We start from the raw sequence: 24765 nt of genomic DNA, 5'->3' as shown, positions 1-24765 counted from the left end.
TTTTCAATTTTGTTCAGGTTATTTCAAGGGCATATGTTGACTGACTGGACACGATTGCACACAAGGCTTTTAGTAAAATTTATATAACTTACTTATTGCTTAACAATTTTGAAATAGCTTAGCTTGAATTTAAAATGATGAAAATCAAGATGAATAACTTTAAGAGTAAAAAATATTTTACCGAAAAACAATACCTTTTTATAACTTTTAATAATTTTTCTTAATCCTTTAGCTACTTCTCAAACAATGAATGAAATCTTAATGTGCAAAAGCGAGTTTTGTCAATTCAAACTACTTCCATTTAGTTTACAATCAAAAAATAATAAACCATAAAACAAATTGCAGTAGCCTTTTTCTAAATTAATCAACGGTAGTGTATATCTTTTAAATTTCAAATGGCTGTTAGAAAATGGTGCATTACTCCCACAAACTGAACATTAAGAAACGGCTCCCAGCAGATCACCGAAGTCAAGCATCACTGGCTGCGGTCAGTGCGCGAGTGGGTGACCACTTGGATCAGTCTGCGTAGGGACCGAGGTTGTGCGGTATTGGTCCTCGTTAAACTGATCTACCGCAAAGTGCTCGACTTCGTGCGCAGTTCGTTGGGCTACCGAAGCGAGGGTGCCATCCCCTCTGCAGAGGATCAAAATTGTGATGGCATGTCTTCGGATCATTCTCAGGGATGTTTCCCCAACCGTCGCCAATAGCCCATCGTGTAGCTCTAGTGTGACGTAAATGAACTACAACAAAAAATGGTGCATTATTTGACTCGTGCATACAAATTATCTTCTTCAATAGTCAGACGGACAAATTGCGATTGAAAAATTTTTTTCTGATAAAAAAAAAAATAATAGGTACAACTTAATCAAAGTATTCGTAAAACACTCAATTTATTTAGTACTTTAAAAAAAAAAGGTATCAGTGATGTATCGTAATCGCGATATCGATATATTATATCACCTTAGTTTTAACGTCAGAGACTGCTAACAAATGATATGGGCAGGGAGAAGGAGGGTAACAAGAAGAGTGACAAATATTTTGGTTAGATTGAGAACATAACATTGGAAATCAGATGATTAAATATTTTATATTTTTTGTTTTTTTATCTTTTTTTCATCAAAATAAGTACAAGTATAATCATTATTTTATCCTCATAAATATCACTAAACACATTGGCAAAGTTTAAAAATACAATTTGAAATATGATCTTTAATGTGTGTTTGGTTTGCGTTGTTATATTATTTTTTTAACTTAAAAGTACTTTGCTTTTATAAATTGTAGGAATTTAATTTTATTTTCATTTCCTCCAACTACTCTTTATGGCATTGTAACCTAGTTTAAGATTTAAAAAGTCAAATACAAAATGTATACGAATATTTTAACTTCGTCGGTCTCCATCTCATGTGATGTTTTTTTCTTCTTTTTCTCCCTGTAAATGCATAACCGAAGCGTAAGTAAATTTTGAATGACTATTTCTATTGTTAAAGGATAATGAATGATTGGAAGTTTTGTTTTTTTGTTATAAATAAGGGAACAATTGAACTGTATCCTAGATTTCTTTAACTTTAATATTTTTGCTGGAAAAAGTTATGAATGGAATATCAGTGGGAAATATAAATAAGAAATTAAATGAATGAATTTGGATCTCTTTTCTTCTGGAAACGTGAAATTAGGTTTAAAAAAAATTTGTGATTTACTTTCTTAAGCTTTCAGGATGAGCTATCAAATTATATTAAAACATCTGTCACTTGATTTTATCTGATTTATTGTAAGTTTTATTTAAAAAAAATTTTTTTTAAAGATCTGTAGAATCAACATATAACGATTATACGCTGTTGAGATATAAAAATGGCTTAAATTATGTATTATATTTAATTGTTACGTTTATTAGCTGCCTATTGAGCTTCTTATTCTTTGAAAGTAGATAGAAATTGGTTTCACGGCCCTTTTGTAAAAGTGTTCTGGAACGTTTTGAAAACTATAGTTTTAGGCACAGGAAGGCATTGTATCGCCATAGGATTTAAGATACTTGTTTATTATACCTTCTACTCGAAATGAGAAGCATGACTCGCATGCAAGTGGTTTTCGATTATAAAAACAGGAGAAAGGAACGTTTCCAAATGGCACGCTTTATGCCGGCTTTTGAAAATTTGCACGTAATACAATTCTGATTATAATTATTAGAATAATTCAAAAATTTGACATTGAATAGCCATCTTTTACTTCCTTTCGTCAAATTACAAATTTAACGAGTCAAATTGTGCAGTATTTTTAAACATTGAAAAAAATTAAAAACAATGTCAAACGTCATTAAATGGTAAAAAAATGGGAAATAATTAAATGGAAAAAATATTTAAAAATGCAATTAAAGAAAGCAAGTAAACAAAAGTAAATAAGTAAACAAAATATGTGAAAAAAAAATCCGTGTAACATATGTCGTTCATCTATTTTACACTGCATTATTAAAGTGCATTAACGGAAGAGTGTGAACTGGTTAAAATCCTAGATGTTTATTTAAAGTTAAGAAATAAATAAGCTTCCTCAATTTTTCAAAAAAACATGGGAAAAATTTATTTTTATTCTAAAAGTAATTACTTAAACTTATGAACGGAACATAAATGAAATGTATATAGAAAAAAAAATGTTTTAACTAGACATTTTTTAAAAAAAAGTTACTTCGTAATTCTTGGAGCTAATTTATTGATAAGGAAGGAAATTCTTATTTATCTTTGATATTGACTTAAAATGTAAAACCATTAAATTTAGTAATTATTTTTATTGCATTTTTTTAATGCGGAAGCTTATAAAATTGAGTTAATATTACTAACTAAGCTATCATTTTTTTCCAAGTCTGTTTTCGTTTGAATTTAAATATAAATAAAGTGTGCGTCGTAGTTTGAAATAGTTATTATATAGTTTGGGAAAATTATACTGTTTACTCAATTTTAGATTCAACTATTACAGTAATTGAACTTCAAGGTTAACGATCCATGCCAGACGGGATTATATCTAAAATTCGTTCTATCAAAAAAAGATAAGGAAGTTACACTATTTTATTTATCAAAATTTTATGTGGGACTCTTTTATGTTTGAAGAAACATTAAATATTACTGTCAGATTTTTACCAAGTTGTACAATTGTATTGAATTGCAAATTAAAATAAGAAGTAGATTTTTAAAAATATTTAATTGCGTATTAAAAAATTCGGGCTACAATTATTTTTATGTGCACGCTGAATGTGCAACAAATATCTAATGATATAACTTTAAAAAGGTTGGTGTTAAAACTTACATAGTAGCGCACAAAATGTTCAATGACAAAATTAAGGTTTGTCTGTTGCAACCACCAGAGAATGGATATTTACATTTAAAATTTAAAATTTACAAATGTGTGTGTAAATATTTTCGTCCAAAATGAGTGGTTTCATAAAGTTAAATCGGAGAATTTCGTCGAGAAAATTTCTGATACACACATGCTAACTTATATTCACAAAATACAAAAAAATGAAATAAAGAAGAGCAACAAACGCGATTATTTTTGATTAAATATTTTCTTGGAAACAAAACCTGAGAAATAATTTTTTTTCTGCACCGTTGGTGTGATAAATTTCTCAGAAACGACGAAATTAGGTTTTTATTAACGAGAAGAGTATTTTAAACCCATATAGATTTTTTTACGAAAATTGTCCGCAAAAAAATGACAACTAATATATTTTAGTTCGCGGGCCACAAAAAAAGGCTTCACGGGCCGCCAGTTGGAAACCACTGTTCTAAACCAAGTGTATTGTGCAACTCTGTATCAAAGCCTCTTTAATATAATCCTATTTCTAATATTATTACAATTTTACAGAAAATCATTATTTACAGATGAAGTTTCACTTTTTTATAAAACTGGAAAATATTAAATAAATTGTAGATGTAATTTAAGTTCATCGAAGTTTCATATAACTGTATTATTTAACAAAATATTTGAGCGCATGAAAGCCACATTGAGCTACCACTATTCATTGTTATCAAAATTTTTCATTCAATGTTTGTAATTCTAGTTCTTCAATTTTTCTTTATCTGATATTCTTTATTAATTGAAAAACATGATGCTTAAACTGTCATTGAAAATTCATAACTTCATTTCTTTATAACATGTTTTTTCATTAATTGAGTAAAAAATGAGATGCAGTAATTTAATATAGATTTATTAAATTGCTTTTTTTTCTTTTTAGATCATACAGTAGCAGAGATGGGGTGGACAACCTTTCGTATCGTTCCAGCTAGAGCTTTCAAGAAAATTCTGTACGGCATTTGCATTTGGACATGTTTGTGCTACCTGGTGTTCCGTATTACGAATCACAATGGAGCTGTCACATACCTTACAGCTCGCGTGAACAGGGGTCTTCTGCAGAATGTACAGTCAATGCAAGCTATCGCAGCAGCAGCTGCCAATGGCAATGTTGACAACAGCCCCACCACATCTCCACCAGGAATACAAGATAATCCATCAGGAAGTAGAACGCCGGGTATTCCTCAAAATTTCTTAGATTTAGAACCTCAAGTTGATAACAGTCCTGCATTAAATGAAAAACAGCTTCTGACTTTACTCGCTAATCATTCCAACCTTCCGCTTGCTTATTGGTCAGCGAACAAGCTCCGCCCCATTGGAAGCAAATCCTGTGTGAAATTTCCTAGTCTTTATGAATTAGATTTCAACAATATATATTGGCAACGACTTCAAACTTCAAATGGAACGTTTTATCTTTATGGTGCATATTATGATAACAGATGGAGAGCAGGAAGCACGCCTTTAATAAGAATACTTGGCATGGTCGATCGTATTAAACCTTTGCCAACAATTTGTCAGCTTTGGTTTGATAAGAAGAAAACTGTCATTTTTACGCCTGCTACTTACACGTATGCGTGGTATAGTAAGTGGGGGAACTACAAAAATGGCATACTTCAACCATATGTGATATCTTGCAAAGTGGCCACCAAAGAATCTGGAGGACAGGTACCGACAAGTGTATCCTTAGTTGAAAAACGCTGCGATAAACCTACCACGAATTTAAGAGTTCGGTATGACAGACCTGCAAAAAAGGAAGACTTTGCAGTGTGTGTTAAGGGGTTAGATTTTTTGCACGAAGATCTCAGCGTCAGACTTGTAGAATGGATGGAAATGTTGAATATTCTTGGGGCGAAGAAAATATTCCTGTATGAGCTCGAAGTTCACCCGAACATCTCAAAAGTTCTCAATTATTACCAAAAAGAAGGACTGGTACAACTCACGCCTATAACACTACCTGGCAACCAACCTAATTTGCCAGGTTTCAGACATTTGTATCTCAAATCGAAACTGACTCATAAACGGCAAAATGAATTAATTCCTTACAATGATTGCCTCTATAGGAATCTTTATTCTTATGAATATGTTGTTCTTCTGGATATTGATGAAATAATTATGCCTGTTAAGTATGAAAATTGGTCTGATCTTATGAAAGAAGTTGTTCGGCAAGCGCTGAAAGAAAAAAATTACACCAGAGCCAGCTACAATGTGCGCAATGTCTACTTTTTGGATGACCTTCAAGATGGCGACGATTTGCACCACGAAGCTCACGAACAAGGCATTCCAAGATTTCTTCATATGTTTCAGCACGTGTATCGAAGTAAAAATTTCACAAAACCTGGTTCCTATGTAAAATGTTTTCACAACACCGAAAGGGTAGTATCCCTACACAATCATTTCCCCCTAAATTGCTTAGGGACCTGCACTACATTTTCTGTTAACACAAGCTTAGCCCAACTACAGCACTACCGCAAAGATTGCGTGGGTTCGTTGCAAAATAGTTGCAAAACAGACTTTCGTATTTATACCCTAAAAGACACCACCATATGGAGGTATAAAGATGAAGCTATAAAACGAACGACCCGGACATTAAATAGATTAGGATTTTTTTCATAGTCGCTTATGAAACTTCAAATTGATCTGATTTACAATTGCATTTCAATTCCAGTCTCACATTAGATGTTTATTTCGTTACGAAATTTCTTCGTTTAAAACCAGCGAGAATATTTGTTGATGAACAAAGATGGCGTCAATAAGAAATATTGCGTAATTAGTTTGCGCATGAAGTTTTTATTTATTTTTGTTCATCATTTAATAGTAAAATAATGTTTTCTCGCAATCGAACAGCTTAAACGTGTAAATTTTGAATTAATTGTCTTTATGAACATACTAGTTTTCAAAACTGGATAATTTTTAAACTGTGTTCTACACAAACCAACTAAATGGTTTTTCTATTGAAGAATAGCGTGCACAAGATAAACAGTTGCAAATAAAATGTGTCACTCCTGATAAGACTACACGCAAATATTATCAGTGAAATTTTTCTCAATTTTAGTGCAACGATTACATACAGAAACAATTTTTCTAGTTCTTATCATCTGGATTTCATACTTAAATAAATTATTACAATGTAGGACAAATGAAGTGCTACGCAAATCACTTCAAAATTCAGTGGACTGCTCTATATACCGTATTTTTTATTATAAAATATTGTGTTATTGCCAAATGCTTATAATTGTTTTTGTATTTAAATAAGTGTTTTTTAAATTATTCACTTTCCTTTTGTTTCCTGCTTAAATGCTGCATCAGTGTTCATGAATTTGTTTTATAAGTTATAAATATAAATTATAAAACTCTTAAGCTGTTGTTCCGAAAAATAAACATAAAGACATATTCTATTTTCACAGTTTCTTTAAGAAATACGCTGATTTAGCTTTCGATTTACAAAATTCCTCCCATTTTTTATTTTGATATATTATACTAATTTGTATCAATTTTTTTAATTCTGAAATTAGAGAATCATTCTGAGACTACGCCTTTGATTTGATTTCCCCCTTCAAAATAATGTAATTTCCTTTATTTAGAAATACACACCGGAAAACAATTTGATTTGATAATAATTTTACTTCCTCAATTTGTAAATTGTACCAAGAAATAAAATCCAATTTTAGCATAAGTTTGGGGCATTTTTACGTCATATGGTTTTATAAACAATGTGAATTTAGGATCAGTTTTTATCTAGGAACAACAGTCTTAATTCTGCTTAAAAAAATTCAATAATTATGTCTATTTTTTTTAAAAAAATAGGTAGCTTCTATATTTCATCAAAATATTTTATTCTTTTACATAAACTGATTTTAGGTGTTACGAAAATGGTTTTATTAATTTCTATTGAATTTAATTTAAACTCTTTATTAAAATACAAATGTGAGTTTTGAAACTTTGAATAAATATTACTTTTGTGTTTTGGAAATAGTATGTATCACGGCATATTTCATTTATTTGATAATCTGATTTTATCCAACTGTGTATTTTTCATGGCTTTCGAAAAGTCACGCAAATGTGTGACATATCAATATTTCATTTTATTTAATTTTCTGCTTTCTTTCTTATTTGGATCCTTAATTTATTCCGAATAAAAAGTAAGCAATTTTCATTATAATATTCATCGAACTAGAGAAGTCCATGTTTTACTTTTATGTAAATTTTTCTCTTTTCATTTTTAAATTGTTTTACTAAAAAGTATAATGATATGCAGATTTGCTTATATAACTTTGTTTGTATAATTTAATTTATTTGTGTCAGTCTTGCTTGTCTAAAGAATACTCATTTTTACCCTAAATTCATAAATTTTCATTTAAAGTGCAAGATATCTATAAAATATAAATATTTTAACGTAAATAATTGGGTAGAAAATTTATGTCCAAAAAAATTTAAAAAGACCTCTAAAAAAACTCATTAACCTTAGGCGTAAAATATAGGCGTTTTTAAATTATAATGAGTTTCAATGTTATCAGGGATTATTATAGATTTTTTTAAATGTCAGTAAAGGTTTTTTATTTAAGGCATTTACTTATATTTTTGTGAATTTGAAAAAATAGGTTTTTGTTTTTGTAATTGTATGAAAAACAAAATTTTCTGAATTTGAAACCTCCATAGTGTCGGGTTATTTTCTGCCTAGATTCTGCCTTTACATGTGGAAATAAAGTCCTGTTTTTGTGGGAGAAAAACACAAAAATCAAGGCTTTCAGAGGAAAGTGACTTTAAAATAATGAATTACGTGAGTTATGGACTTTGATTTTCAAAAGTATTTTGTGCATAGTCATCTATAGTGGATGCTCTATTTTGGAGGTAAAATTTTTTTGCTAAGTGTCAATTAACTGTTCAGAATTTCTTCTTGAGTGATTTTTAGTTATATTCCTTCTTAAAAAAATAAAACATTTCTTAAGACTAACCGAAAGGAAGAAAAAAAATTAAACATATTTTCACGCTTCTTCTTCTTTTTCTCTTCTTTTTTGAATTTCTATGGTTAAAGTTGATACCCAATGCTTCCTATATGAGGTTGTAAACTTAATAAACTCATTTAGTCATTTTTATACTTAACCCTTTTGTTTTAAATGTTTGCTTTAAAACTAATTTTAGTGATGTTTGTCTTGTAATGATCTGAAAATCACTTTTCTTTTGTTAAAACACTATGTAGAGTATATTTCTGAATGGTGTAAACATAATTTTTGCTTTTTCTTAATCTCATTATTAAATAATTTGGTTAGATAAATTCGTGATGTTAAATATTTTAGAACTGTGACTAATTTATATATTGGGCGATTCCGTGGTGACGTTATATTTTGATAGTCTTTCGTATTTAAAGCTTTTTTCATTGATAAATGCTTAATATTTTTTTTAAAAAACAATGTTTAATTTTTTTAAATGAATGTGAAAAAACATCCTATATGTATGTGTATATATTTAAAAAGAATATGTGGAATGTTTTATAATAACCAAATATTATTATGCATATCGCAAAAAGTATGAAAATTTGAAAATATTTTGTTTAGAATAAAAATGTAACTGACGTTTCACAGAAAGGACATGGTGTAAAGCATATTCTTAATTTGAATTTCTCTTCCTATAAGCAATAATGTGATTAGTTTTGAAATTTTATTTAAAAGCAAGCTTTAAATTATCAGGAAGCATTGAAAATACACATGAATTGAGAAATGAAAAGTACAGAAATAGCTCTTGAGACTAATGTTGTATGTAACTGAGGTTACAAATACACGCTATATTAAAATTTTAATAAACTTTTATTACTATTATTTCAAAACTAAAAACTTCAATTTTCAATCTTATTTCTGAAATAATTAATAAAAAAAATAACTAACTAAATTGCTATTAAATGTTCATTCTTTTATGTTGTCATTTGTATCATGGAATTGCCCTATTTCTTGTTACTTAAATTGCTTTTTTTTTCACTTTTGGCGTGATTTAGCTTAACTATTCCTTCATTTTTAAACGTATGCTTAAACTAAGTGAAAATGATGGCTTGAAAATAGTATATTTTAGGAATTTTTTTTCGTCTGTTTGTAAAAATTTATTTTTAAGTTTAAAAAAAAAACATTATTAATGTACAGTTTTTTTGAAAAAGATTTATCGCATATAATATCTATTTGTCCTACTTTTACTTTATTTGATATGCTTTAAATTGTAGTGTTATACTTGAATAATACCTGCATAAGAATTTTAAAAACTCTCTTACAGTAAATTTTTCTTTAGTTTAAGGAAAACGCTAGAAAGCAATACCGAGACGCAAACGGCTTTGAGATTTTGAAACAAGTTTATATTTGTTACTTTGAATGTCTATCTCATAAATTTGTATTGAATATTTGATATTTTTTAAACCATAAACCATTTAATTTCTGTGGTGTTTAAAAAAACAGCATGAAACTATTTCTGAGAAGTTAAAATATTTCTCAGAAACTTACGAATATTTCTGTTCAAAAATAGACCATTTATTCCTCAATTTCGAGCATTAAATGAGAAATTTGTCTATCTAAACGATCCAATTTCAATCTAATTCAGACTAATGTACCAAAATACCTGCTCTTAATGTCTATTTTTAGTAACTTTCAATTAAAGAAGATGCACATTAAAGATCGCAAATTGATATTTAGGCGAACAAAGGAATTAAAACGGTATTGAAAACTGAGTAATAACTACTGTGGTTTTGAAATCACCAAAAAATGTTTGATTGCCTATCGAAATAGAGAGAAGGATTCAAAAAGGAACGTTTAGAAGCATCCCCAAATTTTATCGAGCAATCAAACTGGTTTTTGATTTTTCATTTTGATTTCTTCTATAGTTATTCGCCAGATATCGATAGGGTTTGTCTTTCTTCTAATATTAATTCTCGATATTAAATTGTGAATCCCCACTGTGCATATTTTTTTTGACAATGATTCTAAAAATATCTATTAAAGGTAGTGACTACTAAGCATGCTAACTTTCTTTCCCCATAAATATTGATTTTCTGCGATTTTTCTTTTTACTTAATTTTCACCCTGTATCTGTAGAAATTTTAAATGTTTTATGCAGGTGTAAATAATTTTTAAAAAAAATCTTAGCAATTGAGCAATGTTTATCATAACTGCATTAATTTCTTAAATATGCTATGCAATTGTGATTGATTTTTGTTTCGGACTGCAGAAATTCGGAAAAATATTTCTACAGGCATATAAAATGTGTATATTTTGCTTTCTATTGACTCAATTTGTATACATTTTTTGTCTTACTTTTATAAAATTAATTTTAAAAAAAATAGATCCACTTGTTTTATAATGCAATTATTCTTCAATATTTGACTTTCTCTCGCACATATGTAGCAAACCTATATTTATTCTTAAAAGAAAAACTGTTGGCTTAATTAAAAAGTGCATAAGAGTCATTTAGCTGAGTATCGAATTTATTATGAATAATTGAAAACTTTCTGACTTTTATTATCATAGAAAATTTAGAACACTTAGCTGTGCAATGTCCCTTGTTAGTGACAAGTTCTGCGAAATGACCCAGCGATTCTTTATATGAAGTAATTTCTTAAAACTTTCAGTTTGAATAACAACAATGCATGATTATGAAAACCTAAAATAATGATTTGTATTTCGTTTTAAAATGCAAAATTTTTATAGTATTTGCTACTGAATATTGCATAAAACCAATTCTTTTCACTGATGAGTTACTTCATAAAATATTTACTATATCTAGTAAAAAACCTTATACTTTTTTAATCAAAAGTTTTTAGTGCATTTCTCTTTTAGTCGCATAAAATTTTTAAGACTTCCGTACTTAGGTACCCTAGTGTGATACTTTTTCGTAGTTTTATTTTCCTAAAATTACTTTCTTTAGTGCCTATCACCATTTTAATGACTATGCATTAGCTTGAGATGTGAGAAAATCTTACGACAGTCTGTCATTAACGTATTTCTTCTTATAACGTTGGAAAAAAAAATTCCCGGGAAGACATTAAGTGCATTTTTTGGGCAAATAAAACTATGATTATTTAGTTATATTGTAAATTGCTGCAGTTTTATTTATATTATGGAATATTTATTCTTAAAACATAAATTCTACTTAAGGTTTTTTTTTTATTTAAAAATCTATTTTATCTTTTTACAAAAAAAAATATAATTAAAAAAAATGAAATCTGCTTTAGGCATTTTTGTTCAGATGAATATCTTAGAGAAACTTTTTTATTCATGTTTCTGTTGATATCCGTTTTATGATTAAATTCAAATAATTAGGTTTCAGTTTTGAGAACAATTAAAATGATATTTTTAGTGTTAATTATAAGCTGAAAATAATTTATTTCAAAGTAATACTAATTTAAATATTAATAAAAACTATTTTTTTCTCTGCTGTTAATTGAAATCACTCATGAAGGTTAATAAGAAGATATAGGACTTAGAAGATAGAGATAGGAAGAACTAAAGGAAATAAAATAATATAAATAATTATATATAGCTGGTTTAAATCTAAAAATCTCTTTTTTAGCAACGCAGATCTTGCTAGATTGTTTTTCCTGCATATTCTTGCAATGCTAAGCATGTTATATAATTTTGTTAACGAAGTTTATGAATAAATTGTTCCACTTTTAAATTCTTTAAAACTTGAATAACGAAATATATTTATGCAATTAAATATTCCGAGAAGATATGTATTGATTGTAATAAAATGTATTTTTCTATGAAAAATTCTAAGAAGTTTGAAATTGGTGTACAAGTTTCGCTGCATCTTTTCTTTCAGATGAATATCAAAAATTTGCATTATTCATAGAGTTGTAAAATATCACACTTATTCTATTGTAAAATTAAAACAGCTGGTGCCAATGTGACTGCATACCACGCTTCAGCCTCAACTTCCGGAATGACCTCTTACAAGTGATGAGAAATATCAGAAATGTTCCTGCGGATGTCAAGTCTTTCATATTCATCAAGAATATCCATGGCAGGACCATGAACAAATTCTTGCTAAATGTGTATCTTAAATGTTGTCCTACCTTTTGTATTGTCTGATTGGAAAGAATTCTTCTACCTTCTTGTGAATAAAAATGTTTCTATTCCTGTTATTCAATATGTTTTTGAATTCAATTTGTTATTCAATGTGTCAATATGTTTTCCCGCTAGTTCCCCATTTATTTAGTTTCATGATTCCAATACAATTTGTGGGTCAATGATAAACGTTAAACTTGTCCTCCAGTTCGGAATTTATAAAATTAGGAGATAAAATGTTCGTTTCGATTTTTTGTGTTACAGCAAAATACTAAAACATAGAACGCTTAAAGTTTGTACTGGATTTTCATTTTGTTGAAGAACGTAAAGAATAAGGCTAAAATATTTTCTGTAACTTCGCAACACACACATAAGTGCATCCTGAAACAAGAATTGAGCAGAACATAAAGATTTGAAAATAAATAATTCTCAGTATTAAGTAGATCTATTTTAAAAGTATTTCGTAAAAAATGCAGCTTAATATCAATGCATGAACCTGTCACCATCTCAGTTTGCATTTTTTCAAGTAGTTTTTAATTTTTATGTTTGTCATAGCAGTAACTTTAGTGGTAAACTTTTATAAAATAATTTGCATCAGGTGCGTAGAAAGCACTTACCCATTTTGTAATTTAATTATTCAAAATACCTGAAGTTATTTAAACTGTGGAACTTTGATTTAGATTCTTCAATAACCAAACATTTAAATCAAAGGTTATTCGAAGTCTATTTTTTTGCTGAAAAAATAGCTAAAAAAAAATCGGTTTTTCGATCGAAGTTTAAACACAAATTACTATTATCAAAAGGAATATATTCCAGTCTATTGATCCATTAAAATATAGCAAAAATCTTATTCTTTATACTTCGAGTAATTGAATTTGACTAATATGAATTAAAGCTTTGTCTGAGATTTCTTTTGTTTCAGGAAATTTAAGTTTAATTTAACACACATAAAGGTTCACTATCAAACAGAGGAATCCTCTGCCTATCACCTAAGAAAGAACTAAGTTGCTGAAAGCATTTTTATGAGGTTTGTTCCTTCAAAAGTTAAATTCTGTTTATCGAATAATTTTTTATCTGAAACATGTAACGCTGACAAATAACCTTGTGTCCTTCCGGTTAACAGGATTATTTGTCAACGCCAATCATAAAATAAAATAGCTATAGCCTTAAAGCTCAACTCTTAGTGTAATTCATGGCAAGACGGGTGACGAATCTCATATTCTTTCTCTTGATTTTTTTTAAATATATATGCAATTTTTAAACTGAAGGAGAGGTGAACTTAGTCCGCGAACAGGTAAATATTTTTCTTGTTGTCAGCTTCAGTAAGAATAGTTTTTAAGAAATTTAAGAATAGTTCGTTAAATTCAAATTATGTTTGTACTAATTGAGTTTTATATTGGTTTTTGTAATGAACCGAGCAGCTGTGTGCAAAACAGGGCAGGAAGTAAATGGGTACTATTCACTATGCATTAATCGATATTTCAGATGAGCTACATACTTTGCGCTAAATAAAAAACGCAACTAATCTAATTAATCTAATGAACACATTTTCACGAACTTAAATTTGAATAAATTGTTTAGTCCAGTAGAATGGTCGAAAGCTTAACCCTTTTAATATTAATTTTTCGCATTTTTGAGCATTTCACTATATTTCTAAAATTGTTTGAGAAGCAGTAATTATTTTTTAAATAATTATTAGAATTCATTTTTTGTAAGGATTATTTTGAGTAACGAGTGTTAGTGCGGGACTTGTTTATGTGTGTTAACACTTGCGAGAAAAATATCTTGTAGTAAACTTTAGATTGCTTTCAATACTGAACTATTAGGACCCTTTTTTCAGATTGCGACTACTCCCTTCATGCTTTTAGGTCAAGAATCTACATTCAACTAGAAAAATGTATGTTTATTACAGAAAAACCATGTTTCTTGTAAAGAAAAATGCATGTTTACAGAAAAAGCACGTGTTCAATTTCGTAGCTTAAAACATCGTCTGCACAATTAAGTTTGTATCTTTATACATTAAAATTTAATTATTAAATCAAAGATTAATAAAATGTAACTTTCTTTCGTTTTATGAATTGTACATAGTACATATACAGCATAGGAATAATAATACAGTGACTTAAAGACTAATGATCTCACATTTAGAACACCCTTAAAAGATCATCAGGCTACTACATTTTAACAAAATGACCAATAAATGAAGTGAGAAAAAAACATTCTGTTTTGAACTGACAATCTCCTTTGCGAAGAGTGATGAACCAGCATACTTGGAAATAAATAAAAAGTCAACTGTTATATTTTCAAATATTGAAGCATACTTAATCTAAAATTGAGATAACATTTGTAATCGCTGCTAACAGAAGAATCACGAATGATAATGTGAAGACAAGAATTAGTGGATACGTTTATTTCTATCAACTCTTTCAGCTATATTAAATTTTACATTAAAATTATTTAATCAATTTTTAATTCCTATATATATATATATATATATATATATATATATATATATATATATATATATATATATATATATATATATATATATATATATATATATATATATATATATATATATATATATATATATATATTTCTCTTACACGGCGACAAAAAAAAGCCTCATTACAACTCCCCGAATAGCAACGCTAGAAAATCGACCAATGATTGCCGCTAAAAATGTCACATGCCAAATCTAGCTGAGGTGGCTCAACGTATAGCGCTTTTAAAAGCGGAAACTGAAATAACCACAGAGAGCATTCTCACCAAATGTGATCTCTTCCGAAATTCACCCTATCGGGTTGTTCAATTCAGCTGCGGCAATCTCATACTATTAAGCGAGGCAGAAGTGAGTAGTCTTTGTCGATAGATCTCTATTTTAGTATTTCGTCGAAAGCGCTTTTTTCACGAATTTATATATTACGAATTTATTTGACGATTTTTGATTTATATCACGAATTTATTTGTTTTATTATTGTTATTAGTTATTCATTGAAAAATGAGTCTCAGTCGCGCTGTTACGCTTTAAGATTTTATACAGCACATTTCTAATAGATTTAGCGTCATTTTACATGTCATTTATTTAAATTCAAATTTATTTTAATGACTTAGCATTTACTAAAAAGATGTAATTTTTTAAAAAAAAAGTTGTTATATGGATTTGAATGATTGTTTTGAATTCTTAGAATTTTGTGCATTTGCAATGTACCTAAATTAGTACCGAGCGAAACGAGCTTGGTTTGCGAAGCAAACCATATAAGATTACTTAGCAATTTTCAGGGGTTGGCGAGAGTCAGCGAGCAGGGGGCGCCTCCCACTAGTATTTTCTATTCATCCACTCAAGTTCAAATACATTTTTTTAAACTGGTAGTGATTGACACTTAATGTTAATACAAATTTTTCAAATATTAATTCATCAATTTTAGTTTTATATGAGAGAAAAGATTTTTCTTATATAAGATACGTAGCAGGATATAAATTTAGAAATAAATACCGTCAGTAGCGAAGTGTGTAATTATTTAATAAAAAGTAACTAAAAGGAAATATTTCTTTGTTGAACTAAGTAGGAATTGACTGTAATTTTTTTTTATATTACTTGTTTGTAAGTATTTGTGGAGATCTTGGTTCACATACTTAAAATAATTATTTAAAGAATAACAGATAAAGCTCTTAAGACTATATTGGCCTTCTAATAAGGAAAGATATTCTCAAGTAGAATAAAATATGAATGCTCATTAAAACATTTCTACTTAAATCAACAGCAATATCCCCATTAATTATCTTTTCTACTGACTATTGCAGTATCCACAATCTTCATTCAAGGTTATAATTAATTAAAATACTTAATTTTCAAGTAATTAGGAAATATAGACTTTGTGAAACTTATTTACAGAATACACAGAAATTAGTTTGGATACAGAAATTAGTTTGCATCATTTCATTATAATGATAGTTTGAGAGATTCCAGATCTTTCTAAGAATGTACTCACAGTTTCGAATTAAAGAACGTCTATACGATGTAGCACATTGAGTTGAAATACGTAGCAAAAATGAATCAACGCGTTATACACGAGTAATTTTTATTAAGGTTCAAACTCTTGCTCATAATCTTTTACTCTCTGAAATCATGATTCGAGCTTTCAAAGAATTGCATTTAAAAATCACGCTTAGCATAAACCACTATGCACATCAGGCAAATCATTCAGCATATCATGATCAGTTTTTTTTATTCAAAGTTGAGTTCAATATCTTTTACTCTATACTGAAACCAGGATCTGAGCTTTCAAAGAACTGCATTTAAAAACCACGCTTAACATAAATCACTATGCACATTAGGCCAATCATTCAGTATATCGTGATCAGTTTTTTCTCTGATTCAAAGTTGAGTTCAAAATCTTTTACTCTCTACAGAAACCTTGATACGAGCTTTCAAAGAACTGCATTTAAAAACTACGCTTAACATAAATCACTATGCACATTAGACAAATCATTCAGTATATCGTGATCAGTTTTTTCTCTGATTCAAAGTTGAGTTCAAAATCTTTTACTCTCTGCTGAAACCTTGATACGAGCTTTCAAAGAACTCTATTTAAAAACTACGCTTAACATAAACCACTATGCACAATAGACAAATCATTCAGCTTATCATGATCAGTTTTTTCTTTGATTCAAAGTTGAGTTCAATATCTTTTACTCTCTACAGAAACCATGAGTCAAATTTAAAATAATATCAACAAAAATGCTATCAAAGGTATGCTTAACATATACCACTTCACACCTAGAACTAATCATTCAGCTTATAATGATAAATTTTTATCAATATACTAATTCGAATATACTATTACTCCCTACAAAGACCTTCAAAAATTCGCATCTCTAAGACACACTCAACATACTCCACTTTGCACTAAGGGCAAATTATTCAGCATATCATGATCAGTTTTTGTTTAGATTCAGAATCGAGCTCCAACCTCCAAACTCTCTTCTAAATCCATACTTCAAATTTGAAAGAATCGTATTTCAAAGACACATGCAATGACACAATATATAAGAAATAAAACATTTATCTTAGCTCTTGATCTATACTTTTTGAAATACTCTATATTTTAAAGCGAGCATTTAAATTAGTTATGTATAAAATACATTCACAGAATGAAAATATTCATTAAAATTACAATTTGCATTTCATGCAAAAGTGCAAAAATGGATTTGCTAAGAAAACAAGTAGAAGAAAGACGAATGTACATAAAGGAAATTTGTTTTAAGAAAAGCTTTGAGTAATTTGAATACAAAATGGATCGAAATGCAAATTAGATTTCTCTGTATTCTCCCTTTTAACGAGTTTTACTTTGCGTGCCTTTTCAAAATTGTCTTTTGCCAATTATGACTTAATTCATCTTTTAAAACGACGTTGTCATAACATTAATGACTCTTTATCGATTCTTCTGAACTTCGACTCTCACTCAAATTGGATATTAAATATCGGACAAATTAAGTTACGTTTGATCATAACATGATTTATGGAGTCGTTTATTAACTGTGGAAGTAGCAAAGTGAGTGTCTAACATTAATTAAATGTAAAAATAATAGTTAGTATAAAATGAAATAGAGCTCAGTAACTAAATGAAGTAAATATGGAAAATATATCTTATGGATAATAGAAAGAAATTCCTAAGAACTGAAAAAACAAATGCAATTTTTAAATCTAGCAAATAAGTTTCAAATATTTTCTTTGTTTTATAGCATTCTATGCATTCTTTATAAATATGTCTTATGTGACATTCTAAATCACAGACTTTTTTTACCTAATAAAATCCATGATTAGCACTTTGATAAAGAAATACTGATAAAAACTCTCTTTCTCTCTAAATTAGAATGAGTTATACAATTTAAAAATATGCAAACGCACGGCATTTTATAAGAAAATTAGTGATTTTTAGTTTAAATTTGCACTTAGAACATATTTGTCCTCCTTTTAAAACACAAATTTTTCTCCAGAGATATTTCTTAAATGGATGAAATAATAAGATGAATGAAAAATTCTGTGACAAAACTAAGTGGTGTACACATTAACAATACCTTAAAGTGTTTAGAGATGCGAAGATTAATTTATATAGTTTTGTGAAGTCTTAAATAGATTTCAGTTGCAAATTATGAAATAGAATTGTACTGAACTCAAAATAAGAAACATAACACTTTTTTAACTTTCTATTTTTGCATCTGATTTTCATTTACTAAGATGTAATTTAATTAGTGGTTCAAGAGTCCAACCAAAAATATGGAAAAATCTGTTCATTGGATCAGAAGTTATTCAGGCTGCTTACTTTTTCCTTTTGCATACTGTACGCATTTTCTTATTATTTTCTGGATCCACTTAGCAAATTTATAAGAATGGTTAGTTAAAATTTTATTATTAAGTCTTTTCTTATGCATTTAATTAATTTTGAAATGTGACAGGCATTAATTTAAATTACTATTTTCTTAATCTTTTCTCATAAATGAAATGATATTATTTCAGTTTGAAATACATGTAGCAATATCAGTCGTTCTGATATAAAACGCAAACTGAGAAATTTCCAGATGATAAAGCATTAATTGAGAATTAAATTCTAATTCTCATGTCATATTTGATCGTATAATTATTAATCAACGTGCCCCCCCTTTTCTGAACTGTAATCCTTCTAAGTCTTTATCTCATTTAAGAGCGAAGTGATGTTTTTTTGAAAATTACGAAAACAATTTAGTGCGGGTTTCAAATGTTTGGAGTAACTTAATTAAATATTTTAATTATATTAAAGTTTTAATATCTGAAATATGTCAAAAGGAATTTAAAAAAAACTCTTTGATTCCTTAAATTGTAAAATTTACAAAGAGATTTAGAAATACAATCATTCATCGTGTTACTTGCATTTTACAGAGTTATTAATTTAGAATATTTTACAATTTAGCTATCATGAAAATAGTTTTTTTTTAAATAATACGTATGATATTGTGTTAAATTCAATTAATAAATTTATTAATTAAATTTTTACAATTAAGTTGTTTTAAGTAAATTAAGTTATATTAAGTAAATGATTAAATGTCATTATTTTTAACTTTTGTGTGTTTTCATTTAATGTTTTTACTTAATATTTTTAATGATTTAGAACTTTTTAATTATTTGGGAACTTTATAATTCTCTCCTTAATGTCAGTTCAATTAAATTATTTTTGTCCAATAATTTTTTCAAATTTAGATTTCCTTACAAATTTTAATATATCTATATATCTTATATGCTATGAGTGAAATGATTTTAGCAATATCGATGGTTCGTTAATTATTTAAGCTAAAAACTTTTAAAGATTTTAGGATCTATTAAAATTATTTAAAATAAAATTGTCTTAAGTTTCTAAGTGTTTTATTACCAGTTTCTGCTTAAAATATTTAAATGCTTATAGTTATCTTTTATAAGTTGTATATAAAATTACTTAAAGATAATAAGTGATTTTCATAAAAAATAATCACTGAAATTTTCAAGCACCAATAAATTTAATGAGTTGCTTGTAAACATTTTTAATAATGTATAAAAAACAAGAGAGTAGAGATCTTTGGTGACCAGTCTGGTAGCTTTGTCGAATTTGTCACTTCACGGTTTATAGAAACTACAGGGTCTTTATAATTAAAGTTCCACTTTGAAATGGCTATAAAAATAAAACTACCCGACCAAATGTCATCAAACTTGGTAAATGTCTATAAGAGGTTATGGAATTTTAGTTCCCGCTAAAAAAAAAAAAAAAGTTCACAAATTCACCACCAGCGGTGAATGGCGCTGTATGCAATAAGGTTAAACGAAATAACAGGTGCAACAGATAACAAACCTGTGGCTTGAAATTTTGCCATCATTTTCCGTAAACCTTGCTGTGTCATTGGACCTCGGCGTTCTCCTGTTACAGTACGGAACTTTTGTAAAGCCCTCCGTTCATTGCTGTCGCATTCATAGTAACATTTCACGAGTAAAGCTGGGTCTTGCATGGTAACAGACATTGTCGACTCAGAACCCTGACAGCTCAGACAAGGCGCCTCGCTTTTATAACTGCAAAGTCACATGACGTGTAAAACAAATTTGCATATTTCACATTTGCTTAACACTATTGCATACAGCGCCATTCTCCGCTGGTGGTGAATTTCCGAACGATTTTTTTTTTTTTTTTTTTTTTTTTTTTTTTTTTTTTTGCGGGAACTAAAATCCCATGACCTCTTATAGACATTTACCAAGTTTGATGACATTTGGTCGGGTAGTTATATTTTTATGCCATTTCAAAGTGGAACTTTAATTATAAAGACCCTGTATATGGTAAAATTCCGTTTCATGGCAAAGCACATCTCACAGACGCGTCGAATTTTACCATTGCGTCCGTTTATTAACATTACATGGAAAAAAATTGTTTCAGGGCAAATCACGTCTCATAGACACATAGAGATTAACCATAGTGTTCGTTTATTGGCACTACATGGTAAAACTCTGTTTCATGGCGAAGAACGCCTCATAGACACACCGAGTTTTACCATAATGTCCATTAACAATGATGGTAATAACTCCGTCTCATGGCGAATCACGCCGCACTGATACACCAAGATTTACCATAGTGTCCGTTTAATAACTCTACATGGTAATAATTCGGTTTCATGGCAAATCACGTCTCATAGACACATCAAGATTTAAAATAGTGTTCATTTATTAACACTACATGGTAGAACTCTATTTCATGTGAAAAACGCCTCATAGACACTCCGAGTCTTACCATAGTGTCAGTTTAATAACACTACATGGCAATAACTCTGTTTCATGGCAAAGAACGTCTCATAGACACACTGAGTCTTACCATAATATCCGTTTATTAACACTACATGGTAATAACTCTGTTTTATGACAAAGCACGCCCCATAGACACACCTAGATTAAACATAGTGTCCATTTATTAACATTAAAAGGTAAAATTTAGTTTCAGAAGCCCCCTTATCAGAGTCTGAATTTACTCAAGGGTTTAAAAAACTGAATTTTAAAGGATGAAGGACATAAAATTAAAAAAAATAATAATAACTTTTTTTCAAAATAAATAAGAAAAAGTATATAGCTACTAACATCTTTTAAGTTAGCGCCAAATATAACTCCATAGAAAATTTACTTTGTTATAGAATTTAATTGTGAATAAGACAATAAAATAATGACCGAAATTCATACAATAGTGATTGATACTTCGCTGTTGAATTCTCTTTAATACTCCACACACATAAAAGCTTTTGATAATATTTTCAGAATATAATGGTCTTATATCACCTATCATAATTTTTTATCACCTATCTCACGATTACAAGATTTTATAAGATTTTATTCTTTATGAGGAAAGTTACAACAGCGCCGAATAGCCAATCAACATTGCTATACAAAAATGAGTCTTTTTTATAAAAATTCGATGTCTCAAGGACTATTCGACTGATTTCGCTACATTTTGTACTTTGCCATGCAAAATTATATTCTTTAAAATGTGAGAGAAAATATGTTTTTCTTTAATTCAACATTTTTTCAACTATTTTTAAATAAAATATAAAAAATATTAAATATTTATTATGAGCAATTTTTGCATGGAATTCTCCTTGGGTAAACAAATTTTATAATTGTGAGCAAAAATTCTTCAATTCGCTTATAAAGATCTCAAAATATGTCGAAAAATAAAATTAACATGAAGGGGTCCAAACATAATGTTAATTTCATTTGGGTCCTAACTTTGTACCTCTTTCCTGATTAAACTATTTTCCCAGATTGCGGCTACCCTCTATATTTTGGGGAACAGAATTCTGAATCCGTTGGGGACAAAAAGTATGTTAGTTCAGCGAAAGTATGTTTCCGTGTCTGATTTCATAAATTAAAACATCGTTTGTACTAATTAATTAAAATATTTAAGGTCACCCCTCATGCCATTAAGATTGAATCTCAGAATGCGAAGATCCGATCATTAGATTAAAAGTTATTTAGAGTGGTTCGCTTTTTTTTTATTGAACTGTACATATATATTAATCTTAGTCATGACACAAAAATATATTTGCATTTCCTATATGTAACATTGTTTTATTGGTGCTCTGAGAAAAAAAGTATGGTTAAATATACGAGAGTATGGTATGGTTATATATTTATTCTTATCGTAAACTTTAAATCCAAGCATATTTACGTATTTTCCTGACATTATTATTATTCGCATTATTTTTTCACAAATCATGCAGTTCAGTATACATTTTATTTTTTGTGAAAATTTTGTTAGTTTTATTTTTTATCTCACGCGTTAAAAAATACGCAAATTTTATTTAAAAGTGTCTTGTTTTAAACTGTAAAGAAAATAAATCACTATAATAATTCAGAATGAAATTTAGATAAAACTGACAAGTTTGAAAAAAAAAACAATAAAAAATAAAATTACACATCTTAATGCATTTAACCTTATTTCAACTTCGTTAATTTTAACCAGGAAATAAACCACTTATGAAATTTTGTCACGTGACGTCATTAAAACACTATTTGTCACCTCTCGATGGTCAGGTAAATAGCAAATAACCGCGACAAATTTCAGAACGCTGTGAAGAAATCATGATCATCAAACTCACAGCTTGGAAAGAAATAAAAATATTTAATAGATGTTTCTTCAGAATTTCGAAATGGCAAATCAAGAATTGATTTGAGAGTGACATTCAGAGAAATTTTTTCTTCTCTTTAAATGCACTTTAACACAATTTCAAGGATTTCAAACCACGGTTGAATAAGATGCTGGATGCAAATAACAAAAACACACTTTTTTGATATTTTTATTGCTTTTTAAGATAAAAAAAATCGCAAATCAATTTTAAGACAAATGATTTTTATATGAAAAAAAATGACTACAAATCAATTTAATGTTTAGTATTAGCTGTGACATCGATAGCTAGGTATATTTTTTACTCGGGTTGCTGTAACAATTGAAATTTTTTTGAGGAGGAAGTATTGTGCGTTTACAAACATCATTATAAAATGTGAAGAATCTAATAAATTTTTCTTTTTGTTTTGACAATGAAGGAAATGATCAGCACGGATTTTTGCCCCATTTTACAAAATTATTAAGTGTGATATTTGCTGATGTTGAAGCAAAACTATTTCAAAAAAGAACCTTTAAGTTAAGATTTGAGAATTTTAGAATTTAGAAAATAGGAGGGGATAGGATTTCCCACAGAACCTAAAAATGACTTAGGTGAGAATATAATGAAGAAATTTAATGTGTGTCTCATATCTGTTAGCCGTCAATTAATACAAGATACTCTTTTCTAAATCATGGAGACACGCTGTTTGACAACACAGTTATTTTAATTAAAAAAAATTGAAACTAGGTAAAGCTAGAAAAGTCTACGCACAATTCAAAAAAAAAATAGTAAAAATAAATCTGAATGATAATCTTCTGCTAATAATAAAACATAAATAATGTAAACAATTTTATTGCTATTTTGTTGTTACGCTTTAATTTAAAAAGCTGCTATAATGAAACTAGAAACCCTTTTAGCACTATCCATCCTTACAGGATAAATGTGATTGCGCACTTAAGTCCAAGAAGTTTAATAATAATTGTCCTTAAATTATGAACAATAATAACTGTTAAGTGAAGGAAATTTTATTGTGTGTATTTTGCTAAATATTCTTCAATGTTCATGAATGTTCCAACCTAATGATTAAAGTATGAAAAAATTAAAAAGGCTTTAAAAAATAATTAAGTAATTTCAACTGCACAGAAAAATTAAAGAATAAAAATAGCAATTTTTGGCTTAAATGGATTGGTTATACTTAAGTAATTACCATACTTTGCCAGCCTTTCTTTCCTGCTTTGAACATGCAATAATCTCTCCTGACACAGGAATAATATCTCATCTTTTCAAGGTAGGTTGAGACAGGACATTCCCATTTTAATTTAGTTTAGAATCATTTGAGGACTTTCATTTAAACACAACAGCTTTTAGAAAAAAAAAATAATTGGTATATGCATAGCTGAAGTTTGTAACTTCTGATAACACAAGAGAACAGATTTTTTTTTTCTCTGTTGCATGAGATTTTTTAACAGATTTTGAATACTTTTGCACTGTTAATTTCAAATCTGCCAACCGCTGGTTTCGTTCTCCAAGCTACAGTTTTTGTTATATCATTTTTTGTCTATCTTTTGTCGAGGTGTGCAAGTTTAAAATCATGGCATATAACAGGGGATCGCGTACATGCTGCGACAAACTTCTAGGTGAGTTAGGGCACATCATCAGGATTAAAATTGCATAGGAACTCATGGTCAGAATTTTCATCATACGCCGTTTGGGACACTTCCCTATTATGAACTGTTTCATGGTGAGC

At 28.6% G+C, this 24765-nt stretch overlaps 2 protein-coding genes across 4 annotated transcripts in view; both read left to right on the top strand.

The window, feature by feature from the left end:
• Nucleotides 1-8063, top strand: part of LOC107448788 (uncharacterized) — a 153670-nt gene extending 145607 nt beyond the window's left edge. For all 3 annotated transcript variants that reach the window (XM_071183393.2, XM_016064123.4, XM_016064121.4), the window contains one exon: nucleotides 4220-8063. In XM_071183393.2, coding sequence (XP_071039494.2) covers nucleotides 4237-5949 — 1713 coding nt within the window. In that variant the 5' untranslated portion in view covers nucleotides 4220-4236 and the 3' untranslated portion in view covers nucleotides 5950-8063. The remainder of the gene's footprint in view (nucleotides 1-4219) is intronic.
• A 5495-nt stretch (nucleotides 8064-13558) lies between these two features.
• Nucleotides 13559-24765, top strand: part of LOC107448792 (uncharacterized) — a 101676-nt gene continuing 90469 nt past the window's right edge. Inside the window, exon 1 of the mRNA XM_071183398.2 lies at nucleotides 13559-13668. The gene's annotated coding sequence lies outside the window, so the exon portion shown is untranslated. The remainder of the gene's footprint in view (nucleotides 13669-24765) is intronic.

Source organism: Parasteatoda tepidariorum, chromosome 7 (assembly GCF_982258835.1).
Source record: "Parasteatoda tepidariorum strain Cologne lab strain chromosome 7, Ptep-v5.0, whole genome shotgun sequence".
Taxonomy (NCBI): Eukaryota; Metazoa; Arthropoda; class Arachnida; order Araneae; family Theridiidae; genus Parasteatoda; species Parasteatoda tepidariorum.
The sequence above is the reverse complement of the archived record's forward strand: the minus strand, read 5'-3'. Positions and strand labels throughout refer to the sequence as shown.